Genomic DNA, 11,649 nt, shown 5'->3' with positions numbered 1-11,649 from the left:
CTTCATACCATGCATTCAAGTCACCAAAGAATTAACATATGGAGACTAGGAGTTCCCGTTGTGGCTCTGTGGGTTAAGAACCCGACTAGTATCCATGAGGATGCAGGTTTGATCCCTGGCTCAGTGGGTTAAAGGATCCAGTGCTGCTGTGAGCTGTGCTGGAGGTTGCAGATGTGGCTCGGATCCCGAATTGCTGTGGCTGTGTTGTAGGCAGAGGCAGCTTCAGCTCTGATTCACCCCCTAGCCTGGGAACCTCCATATGCCGCGGGTGTGGCCCTAAAAAGACAAAAAAAAATTTTTTTAGGGCCACACCCGCGGCATATGGAGGTTCCCAGGCTAGGGGGTGAATCAGAGCTATGGCCACTGGCCTACACCACAGCCATAGCAATGCCAGATCCTTAACCTCCTGAGCGAGGCCAGGGATCGAACCTGAGTCCTCATGGATCCTTGGCAGACTCATTTCCACTGAGCCACAATGGGAACTCCAAAAATTTCGTTTAATTTTTTAAAAAATTTACTAAACAGCTTGGTTTGATCCCTGGTTAACGAATCCGACTAGGCACCATGAAGTGGCGGGTTCGATCCCTGGCCTCACTCAGTGGGTTAAGGATCCGGCGTTGCCGTGAGCTGTGGTGTAGGTCGCGGACATGGCTCAGATCCCACGTTGCTGTGGCTCCGGCCCCTAGCCTGGGATTCAACCCCTATCTTGGGAGCCTCCATATGCCGCAGGTGCAGCCTTAAAAAGACAAAAGACAGAAGAAAAAAAAGATTACTGCTCATCGCAAAAAACAGACAACTGAAGTGAATGAATTCAGTGCTTCTGTGTAAGGGGAGAGGCAAGGGTCCCCGCAGTCCTCCCTTGATGGGCGTCCTAGCTCTCCGGCCCCGTCCTGTTTCTCTGCCTCCTGAGTTCCCCCGGGGCGCACTGTCTGGGAGTCTCAGAGGCTGATGGCTTAACAGTGGGTTAACATTCTTTTGTCCGCGGATGCGAGGGACTCTTTGGAAGGGCCCTGAGTTCCTTTTCCAAGGGCAGGAGAATTCTACTTCCGAAGCCACTTGGTCCCAAGCGTTTCCCAGAAGGGCCCATGAACATGCCCTGTTCCTGTCTTGTTGAGCAGGTGTGGGACCTGAGGCTCAAAGTGGCTCAGCGGGTCCTGGCCCAGCGCTCTGTCCTTATAGACCGAGTTGGAGGTGGACAGTAGAAGGGGCCACCCTGGGTTGAGCCGTGTCCCCTCTATTCACGTCCACCCAGAGCCTCAGAGGGGACCTTATTTGGGTGTCCTCAGCCCATATCGTGAGTTAACTGGTCTCTGAGCCAGGCCACCCGTCCCCTCTCCTGGTCTAGACCCTCCTGCTCTCTGGGCACCCCTCCTTAGGGCTGGGAGGGCCCCCACTCTGGTGGCTCCCCCTTGAAGGCTCTAAATGGGGAGCTGGGCTCAGGTCAGGTGACAGCTGAGTCTGTCCAGGCCCGAGAGGCTCTGGCCGTTGCTGCTCCCGACTCCACCTCCAGATCCAAACTCGCGGCTGCCCTCCTGACCTTCCCGCCCCCGCTGTCTCCCAGCCGCGGGGTGATGCCTCTAGGGCCTGGAGCGCCTCTGGGAAACTGGGCCACTGGAAAGGAGTGCCTGGCCCTTGGATTCCTGGAGGCGACAGGCTGCCGCCAGCCGCCTCCGGATTCCACACCACAAAGCCCACCCGAGGGATGGCTGTGTCCCCGTGGCCCCGGACGGGAGGCTCAGTCTCGCAGGTCCCTTGCGATGTGGGGCTCTTTCTGTCTTAAGGCTGGTTCATTTGTCAAGTTCATCTCCTGGGTTGGCAGGAGGGCGTTTTAGTCATTTTTCTGGTACTTGTCCCTGGTGACTGGCTGACTTACTGGGTTCTCGTCACCCTGCATTTCTACACTTGATCCTAATTAGTCTTGGGATTCCTGGGTCCTTCCTACTGGTTTAACCAGGCTGAGTCAGCTGCGAGCCACAGCCCCAGGGGCGGGGGGTGGGCAGGCGGGACATAGCCCGGGGTGGGCCTAGGGAGGGGTCTGGGCCCTGCGCCCCGAGCCTCGGGGCATCTAGGAAAGGGCTGGAAATCTGCCACAGTGCCCCCACCTTCCTTGTGCTCCTGACCTGAGCTGAGCCGGGATGCAGTCTTCATTCTCAATGGCCAAGAACCCAGAACTTGGGGGTTAATGCTAAGGACCAAAGGGGAAGAAGTGTCGCTGGGGACGCTGCAGTTGCAAACTCATCCACTGTCTTCCAACCCTGCTGGGCTGAGGCCTGATCCCAGAGCCCCGGGTCCCCTGAGGACCAGAAATCCCCTGTCCAGGACAGGGGAGGGGCCCACCAGCTGACGGCGGCAGCCAGGACAAGTCTGTCTCCCAACACGCCTGGAATGCCAGCCCCGCAGCAGTCCCGGCGGAGGCCGGGGTTGACGTCACCGCTCCAGATGCATCTGCAACCCTGAAGGTATTTGAACATCCTGCAGTGGGATTTAGCTCCTCTGACTCCCATCCTCGCCCACAAATCCGCTAACACGGGGCATGTTTGCAGAGTGAGGCGGCTGGAGCCGGGGGACAGCTGCGGTAAGAGGGGGCCGGGCCCGCGTGGGTGTAGCTGGCAGGAAGGAACGATGGGCTGGGAGCTGGGTGCGGGGAGGGCGCGGTGGACACACGCTGGGTTTTCTCGCCCGGCAGGTTAGGCAATGGTGAGGCTTGTCATCAGATGCAGAGAAGGGCGGCTTTGTTACCGGCTCCCTCCCGGACAGAGAGCCCCTGCCCCCGCTGGCGAGGTAACAAGGAGAGCCTTGTGACTTCACTTCTTCCGGATCAACAGCACGCTTGTCCTGACTTCCCGCTTCTGCAACTATTTTCACCTGGAAGGAAAAAAAAGTGCCATGTTAAGAAAAGCAGGAGCTCTCCTTCTTTTCAGCCTTGGAGTATGGCTTTCCCGAACGGTCCTTGTCATCTGTTCCCCTGTGTGAGTCTTCCTTTAAGACCTGGACAGTGTCTGAGGGAGGGAGGCAGGTAGCCCGTCCCTCTTTCTAGAAACAACAAGGCGTGTCTCGATGGAGAACGCTCAGTGGGCACACGAGACATACAGGAGCTTGGGGATGTGCCCTCGCCCTTTGTGGCATTTGGGAGCACAAGTGTCAGAGCCGTGGGGGCTCCTGCCACCCCCTCACCACAGGGAAGCTTGCTTTCTAAACACCTTTGAGCAGCGGAAGGCCAATTTTCTCCCTGTGTCCCCCACCCCACCGAGTGGCCCTGGGAACAGAGGGAGTCTTCTCCTGGCAAGACAGCGGTGACAGCGATGCCGACAGGTGACCTGACAGCCCTGAGTCCCTCGGAGGATGGATCTGAAGCAGGATGAGAAAGGGAACACGAAATGGACCAGCCCTGGACGCGGGCACTCGCCAAGTCCATGGGCCAGGCTCCCCCTTCTCTGCCCACACAGGGGGCTGGTGCTGGGCAGGGTCGCAGCCAGCACAGGGAGGGCTTGGGTGACAGCGATGCTGACAGAGGGTGCGATTTAGTCAGCATCCACAAGGAAACTGCATGCTCCAGCCAAGAGAAGCCCCGGAGGGTTTACTCAGCAAAGGGACCGATTTCCAGAGTGGGTACTGGGTGTGGGAGACACAGATGCTGGGGGCCTCACAGTGCCCCCCCTCCCCAGCCCAGGGGATGCAGGGAACGAGAGGGAACAGGCCTTCTGTGCAGGGCAGCGAGCCGACCCGAGGTGACCCTGGCAGGGCACCAGCACCTGAAGGCCTCCTGCTGCTCCCTGCCCACCCCATCCCAAGCGGCTTCCCTGGACCCAGCGAGGGTTCATCTTTCCCACCCCCCCTCTCGTCCTGAGACTTTTGACATTTCCCTCAGAATTAAGAAGCATGTGGTGCAGCAGGTTAAGGATCTGGTGTGGCTGTACCTGTGGCACAGGTCACAACTGTGACTCGGGTTCCATCCCTAGCCTGGGAACGTCCATAGGCTGTGGGCGCAGCCAAAAAAAAAAAAAAGAATCATAAAACTGTTCATTGCAGGAGTTCCTCTTGTGGCTCAAAGGGTTAAGAACCCGACACAGTGTCTGGGAGGATGGGGGTTCAAATCCTGGCCTCGCTCAGCAGGGTAAGCAACCAGCATGGCCACAAGCTGCAGGGAAGATCACAGATGCGGCGCAGACCCAGTGTTGGCGTGGCTGTGTCGCAGGCCGGCCACTGCAGCTCCAATTTGACTCCTAGCCCAGGAGCTTCCATATGCCACCAGTGCAGCCCCAAAAAGAAAAAAATAAAGTGTTCACTGCAGAAGAACTAGAAGATACAAAAAATAGCATGGGAGAAAATTAAAGTCAGCAGCAACTGCACCATGAAGGTAGCAGAGAGAATGAATGCTCTGCCCGTGTCTACGTAGATATTTATTTAAAAATTCCAGATCAGGAGTTCCCATTGTGGTTCAGTGGTTAACGAATCCAACTAGGAACCATGAGGATGTGGGTTGGATCCCTGGCATCGCTCAGTGGGTCAAGGATCCGGCGTTGCCGTGAGCTGTGGTGTAGGTTGCAGATGCGGCTCGGATCCCGCGTTGCAGTGGCTGTGGTGCAGGCCGGTGGCTACAGCTCTGATTAGACCCCTAGCCTGGGAACCACCATTTGCCACGGGAGCGGCCCTGAAAAGACAAAAAAATAAAAGTTGATTATTATTATTACTTTTCTTTTCTTTTTTTTTTTTGGTGGCGATCGTGGCATGTGGATGTGGAGGGCCTGGGCCAGAGATCAAACCGGCACCACAGCAGTGACAACCCGGGAACTCTTGAATGTGGATTCTGTCGGGGAGGAAAATCTTTTCCTCTTTCTTTTCTAGGTTCTTTGGCTGGTCTATATATTTTTAAATTATTATTATTATTATTTGCTTTTTAGGGCCGCATCCATGGCATATGGAAATTCCCAGGCTAGGGGGTCAAAGCAGAGCTGCAGCTGCCAGCCTACCCCACAACCACAGCCACGCAGGATCTGAGCCAGTCTGCGACCTACCCCACAGCTCATGGCAACGCTGGATCCATAACCCACTGAGCGAGGCCAGGGATCGAACCTGTGTCCTCATGGATACTAGTCGGATTCCTAACCTGCAGAGCTACAATAGGAGCTCCTGGCTGGTCTAATAATTAAACGGACGTGAGACAGATTAACAAGAGGAAAACACATTTCATACCCGCGAGAGTCCCATGAATCTGAGACTCGAACGCAGCCAGGCTGTTTCGGCGTCCGCCTCCTGAACGTAGCAGAGGGGGCGGGAGTCCGGCTTCAAGCGGAGGAAGACCAGCCCTGGGAAGCTGAGAAGAGGAGCTGTTTGGTAACCGGGTGTTTGATCTGCAGATCAGATTATGATCTGCAGATCAGATTACTTCTGAATCGCTCTTTTCCTGGGCCGGCCCCTGTCTAAATTCTTTCAGGCAGTTAAGGAGCAGTTACAAGCTTTTCCGAGTCTGCCTGGTCTTAGTGGCCTTCAGCTCCAACAGGCCACATGCAGACTGACACATGGGGTGGGGGGGATCTTCCGGTCCCCCCCTCAGTTCCATATCAGGTTGTGTTTCCTTACAAGAGATGATCCTACAGAGGTGAGGCAGGAAAGCTTCCTAACCATTTTGGCCGGTATCACCTAAGCCCTCTCCTGTGGCCTCTGGCCCACTTCCTTGGCCTGAGCCTAAAATCCCAGGGAGTCCCTGCGGGAGCAGTGGCACAGCGGCCCAGGAAAGAGGAAGGGGCTGACCAGGGACTCTGTGTGCTTTTAGCCCTTTTGTAAAAACCAAGCGGCCTAGGCTGCAAGCAATTGGTGATTGAAATAAATATCAAAAAGTAAAATAAAAAACACGACAAAATACCTTCCGGAGAGATTTCCAAAGATGGGACACTTCTTGCGGAGCAGGCAGGACCAGGAGCGTCCTTGGTGAGGGTAAGGGTCCCCAAGCCTAGGCAGGGGCTCCATGTGACGAACCCCAAAACCTGAGACCTCCACCCACACTGGAGGCAACCTTCTAGATGCTAGAGGAGCAAAGGAACTTGGCTGGGGCTGCTGGTCATCGGCTTTGCACTTCTTGGCACACAGGAGAAGAATCCATGCTGGCTAAGTGCCAGTAAAGTGAAGACGTGAACAGGACCTGCCTGGTGGCTTTGTGGTTAAGGACACGGCATTAGCACTGCTGTGGCTTGGGTTCAATCCCTGGCCCAGGGACGTCCCCAGGCTATGAGCTCAGCAAAAAAAAAAAAAAAAAAAAAAAGGACTGAAAGTGAAAGGAAAAGGAACCCAGTGGGCTGTCCCCTGGTGTGGGACTTACCACCCATGCTGTCCCCACCGGGCACGACCTTGTCCAGGGGCTGTCATCTCCAGGAAAACCCCGTTGCTTGGCCTCCTCCCTGGGGCCTAGAGTATCAGTTCATGGTCTGAGCTGCCAGGACATGGCTCCCGTTACCTGCAGGAGCCTGGCCCCTGCGGGAGGCTCAGATGGCATCCATCCTGCCTGCGTCCTGCCCAGGGGCCGGGCAGGGATGGCAGGCTGCCGCGGTGGCCGCTCTGGAGCGAAGGTTGAAGTCCAGTGAGAGGAGCAAAGGCCTCGGCCAAGCCTAGGATAGAGCCTTGTGCGTGGGTTGCCCCGAAAGTTCATACGTAGGATTTTTTTTTCCCTCCCATTGTTTTTATTGTGGTAAAATATAGGTAACATAAACTCGGCCACGTTAACCATTACCAAGCGTCCGGTTCAGTGGTGCTAAGTACATTCACCGCCATCATCTCCAAAACTCATAAAACAAACCCTGTCCCCGTTCATCACGAACCCCCCAGACCCTGGCACCCATTCTTCCTACTGTCTGTGAACCTGAGGGCTCTCAGGACCTCACGTAAGTGGAATCACAGCGTTGGTCCTTTGAGACTGGCTCATTTCCCTGGGCAGAGCGTCCCCAAGGTTCATCCACATTGCAGCAGGTGTCAGAAAAAGGCTGCATTGGCGTTCCCATTGTGGCGCAGTGGTTAACGTATCTGACTAGGAACCATGAGGTTGCGGGTTCGATCCCTGGCCTTACTCAGTGGGTTGAGGATCTGGTGTTGCCGTGAGCTGTGGTGTAGGTCGCAGATGTGGCTCAGATCCTGCATTGCTATAGCTGTGGTGTAGACCGTTGGCTACAGCTCCGATGAGACCCCTAGCCTGAGAATCTACATATGCCGCAGGTGTGGCCCTAGAAAAGACAAAAAAAGAAAAAGGCTGAATAATAGTCCATTGTTTGGACGGATCACATTTTGTTTTTCTGTCTGTCCTCGGACACTTGGGCTGCTTCCACCTCTGGGACCCTGTGACTTGTGCTGCATCGGGACCACGGGTGCACAGATTTCTCCCAGCCCTGATTTTTTTTTTTTTTCTTTTTAGGGCTGCACCTGCAGCTAATGCAGGTTCCCAGGCTTGAGGTCAAACTGGAGCTGCAGCTGCCGGCCTACACCACAGCCACAGCAGTGCAGGATCCGGGCCATGTCTTCGGTCTCCACCACAGCTCATGGCAACGCTGGATCCTTAACTCACTGAGGAAGGCCAGGGATCGAACCTGTGTCCTCAGGGATACCAGTCAGATTCGTTTCCGCAAAGCCACACTGTAAGCAGTGACGGGCTGAGCCTGACTCTTCGATGGCTCCAGCTGCACCTCGCTTCAGGGTTTGGCTCTGCGGTCCTGGCTGAAGGCTTCCTAGGACCCTCTGGAGCTCCGTGGCTGGAATTTCTCAACAAACGGATGTTCTCGGAGGATCTGCAGACCCTGTGTGGGACAGTGGCTGAGCAAAACCAACGGCGTGACTCCCCACTTGTGGTTCTTTTCATCCCTGAGGCGAATGCATCTTTTGTGATGTGACTGCCATGGTTTCGGTCGGCCAGACGGGGACCAAAGACGAGTCACTGGTACTAATAGGACCCTACAGGGGATTTTTGGTGTCTGCTGGCCTTTGTTGCAGGTGTGGCGTGTAGCTTCTTTCTGCAGCTGTTCTGCAGTGAGGCTGAGTGACGTGTGAGCATGGAGACAGTTCAGGGGAGTGCTCTGCCCTGGATCTGCCCTGCGCCCCACGCGGTGCAGGTGCTCTGAGCGGGGAGCGGAGCAGGCTGGGTGGTGGCCTTATCTGCCACAGTTGCTGGGGACATGGCTTGGACCGATTTCCCTGGATAGAAAAGACATGATGTTACTTTCCACACAGTGGCTGAGCGAGGTCGTGTGGCCTGGGTCCCTGGGAAGCATGAGGGAAGTGGAGGCCTGGGCAGCGAGTGTCATGGCTCATTTCAGGACCAGCAAAGGGCAGCTTATCTGGAGCAAAGAGCTGCATCAGCGAAGCCGCCCAGAGCAGGCCTGGCTCAAGTTCAAGGTCAGCAGACAAAACACTTTCTCACCTGCATCAGGAGGTGTGTCACTCCCCCACAGCACACACTACAGGGCCCCCCCCTTTCCCTGGGTCTGTGTGTCCGTCGCATCGAACACGGTTCAGACAACCAGGTGGATGACCCCCCCTTTCCCTCCTTCGCTCCCAGGACCAGCCTCCAGCTTCCTGCTCCCAAGCCCCACCTCCAGTCCAGAGCGAACGAAGAGAATGAGCCCTTATGCTTTTCATTTATTTTATTTTTTATTTTTTGCTTTTTAGGGCCGCACCTGTGGCATCGGGAGGGTTCCAGGCTAGGGGTCCAATCAGAGCTGAAGCCACCAGCCTACACCACAGCCACAGCAACACCAGATCCGAGCTGCATTTGCAACCTGCACCACAGCTCACGGCAACGTCGGATTCTTAACCCACTGAGCGAGGCCAGGGATGGAACCCGCAACCCTATGGTTCCTAGTCGGATTCGTTTCCTCTGCGCCATGACAGGAACGCCATGCTTTTCACTTAGGTTCACCTGTTCTGAACGTTTCGCCGCGTCCTCGTCTCTCTCCATACACACGTCCACACTCGCACTGTGTCCACAGCTCGTGTCAGAGGATTCAGCACAGGCCCAGGGGTGCTCTGTGTGTGGCCCTGTCCTTCCCAGCAGGACACTCACTCCACCTGCAGCAGGGGTGGAGCCTCAGCGGGCGGTGCCTGCAAGCAGGGACCTTCTACTCTGACCTCCTCCCAGAGCCATAACCATTATCCGCCCAGTGTCAGCATAAGGCTCTGGCGTAGACTCAAGATGCTAGGTATTTATTGATTTTTACGGCCGCACCCCCGGCATATGGAGGTTCCCAGGCTAGGGATCGAATCGGAGCCACAGCTGCCAGCCTACACCACAGCCACAGCAATGCAGGATCCGAGCCACAGCCAGGACCTACACCACAGCTCACAGCAACAAGGGATCCTCAACCACTGAGCAAGGCCAGGGATCGAACCTGCAACCTCATGGTTCCTAGTCGGGTTCGTTCACCACTGAGCCATGACGGGAACTCCTCTATCTTCTTTTTAAAAATTCTTTTCTGTTATAGTTTATTACAAATCATTGGATATAGTTCCCTGTGCTATAACAGTAGGTCCTTGTTCTTTATATATTTTATATATAGTAGATTTGTAGCTGTTAATCCCAAATTCCCAATTTATCCATTCCTCACCCCCTTTCCCCTTGGTAACCATGTATTTGTTTTTTTTTTTTTAATTTTTTAAAAATTTTTTGTCTTTTTGCCATTTCTTAGGCCACTCCCATGGCATATGGAGGTTTCCAGGCTAGGGGTCAGATCGGAGCTGTAGCCACCGGCCTACGCCACAGCCACAGCCACGCAGGGTTCCGAGCCGCATCTGCAACCTACACCACAGCTCATGGCAACACCAGATCCTTAACCCACGGAGCGAGGCCAGGGATGGAACCCGCAACCTCCTGGCTCCTAGTCAGATTTGTGAACCACTGCGCCACGACGGAACTCCATACATTTGTTTTCTATGTCTGTGAGTTTATTCCTGTTTTGTAAACAAGTTCATGACCATGTATCATTTTTAAAGATTTCACATCTAAGTGATATCATATGGTATCTGTCTTTCTCTGACTTATTTCACTTCGTAGGAAAATCTCTAGGTCCATCCGTGTTGCTGCAAAGGGCAAAATTTCATTCTTTTTCACGGCCGACACCCCATATTTTCGCATACACCGTCCACGCCACGTTTCTTCACCCCTCCTCGGTTGACGGACATTGAGGTGCCTGCTTGGGCTAAGGTACATAGCGCTGCTATGACCACTGGGGTGCATGTATCTTTTCAAATCCGAGTTCTCATCTTCTCCAGATGTGTGCCTAGGCGTGGGATTGCCGCATCATGTGGTGGTTCTATTTTTAGCTTTTTCTTTTTTTGGCTTTTTGGCTTTTCTGGGGCCGCTCTCGAGGCATATGGGCGTTCCCAGGCTAGGGGTTGAATCGGAGCTGCAGCCACCGGCCTACGCCACAGCCACAGCCACGTGGGGATCCTAGCCGCATCTGCAACCTACACCACAGCTCTCGGCAACGTCGGATCCTTAACCCACAGAGCAAGGCCAGGGACCGAACCCACAACCTCATGGTTCCTAGTTGGATTCGTTAACCACTGAGCCACATTGGGAACTCCTATTTTTAGCTTTTCGAGGAATCTCCACACTCTTTTCCGCAGTGGTTGCACCAATTTATATTCCCACCAACAGTGTGGAAGGGTTCCGTTCTCTCTACACCCTCTCCAGCACGTGTCATTTGAAGCCTTTGATGGTGGCCATTCTGACAGGTGTGGAGATTGTTGATGGACACATGTTCGTGTGGGGCTTTGAAGGCCGTATTTTGATTAGAGAAACATCCATGAAATACGTATATGAACTAGCCCACGTCTCATAGACCCCCTTGTGCTTTCATGACGTCTTTTATCCAGGGGTCTCAATGAACATATTATGTCCAACGTCCGGAGCTGCTATCATTATTTCTATTTACAGACAGGGAAACGGAGGCGCACGGCGTGGTTCAAACACGCTGTTCTCAGCAGTGATGTTTTATTGGCATCCTGGGGACGCAAGGCACAAAGGTAAGTTCTTACCTCATGTCCTCGTGGTCCAGGGCTCTTCTGGGGACCTGGGGGCTGGCACTTGGCTCTCTTCCCTCTCCCCCAAAGGACCAAAGTGTCTGTGGCCTGGCAGAGTGACAGCTTTGCGTTAATGACCTACTCCGCATTCTTTTTCCCACCAAGGAGATGAAAGACCGTCTCTGTCGCTGTCCTTTGATGTGTGTAATTATGTCCCGGAATCCCAAAGGCTCCCCGCCACCATCCCTGGCCTATCTGTGGCCTCCCGGCCCCCTCCGTGGAGGAGGTCGGGCCAAGGACCAGAGTCCCACACCTGACCTCTGTGTGTCTACCTCCTCTTTCTTCCGGTCCGTTTCAAATCTCTCCTTCTCATGGGGAGCTCCTCTACCTCCGTGCTGGGCCCAAACTTCCACACATCCTGAGAACGAGTTTAACCATCCCGTCTCTCCAGCATCTTCTGTTCCTTTTCTGTCCACAGGCCCTGTGATGGGACACTGGCAGGTATGCCTTCGAGGAACCAACGGAAACAACCCAACACAACCAGACAGACCCCTGGGCCTCCCTCCAGCTCCCTTCCTGGGTGTGGCCCTCCTTCCCTTCTCTGTTGGTGTGGAAAGTAACATCACGTCTCTTCAATCCAAGGAAATCTTG

The 11,649-nt window shown here is 54.7% G+C and overlaps 1 protein-coding gene across 2 annotated transcripts; it reads right to left on the bottom strand.

The window, feature by feature from the left end:
* Positions 680–7,046, bottom strand: LOC106506744. 2 transcript variants are annotated; one of them, XR_001302277.2, is made up of 4 exons: positions 6,317–7,046; positions 5,864–6,150; positions 5,194–5,314; positions 2,740–2,865 (listed from the first exon to the last, which is right to left on the bottom strand). XR_001302277.2 is itself a non-coding variant. In XM_013985545.2 (3 exons), exons 1-3 carry the CDS (start codon positions 5,965–5,967, stop codon positions 2,485–2,487), a joined length of 606 nt encoding a protein of 201 aa, XP_013840999.1. In that variant the 5' UTR covers positions 5,968–7,046; the 3' UTR covers positions 680–2,484. The 2 variants fall into 2 exon arrangements, 1 of the variants encoding a protein (XP_013840999.1); XM_013985545.2 differs by having other exon boundaries at positions 680–2,865; positions 5,864–7,046.

The sequence above is a fragment of the Sus scrofa genome, chromosome 18, assembly GCF_000003025.6.
Source record: "Sus scrofa isolate TJ Tabasco breed Duroc chromosome 18, Sscrofa11.1, whole genome shotgun sequence".
NCBI lineage: Eukaryota > Metazoa > Chordata > Mammalia > Artiodactyla > Suidae > Sus > Sus scrofa.
Note: the sequence above shows the minus strand (reverse complement) of the source record. Positions and strands in the feature narration are given on the sequence as shown.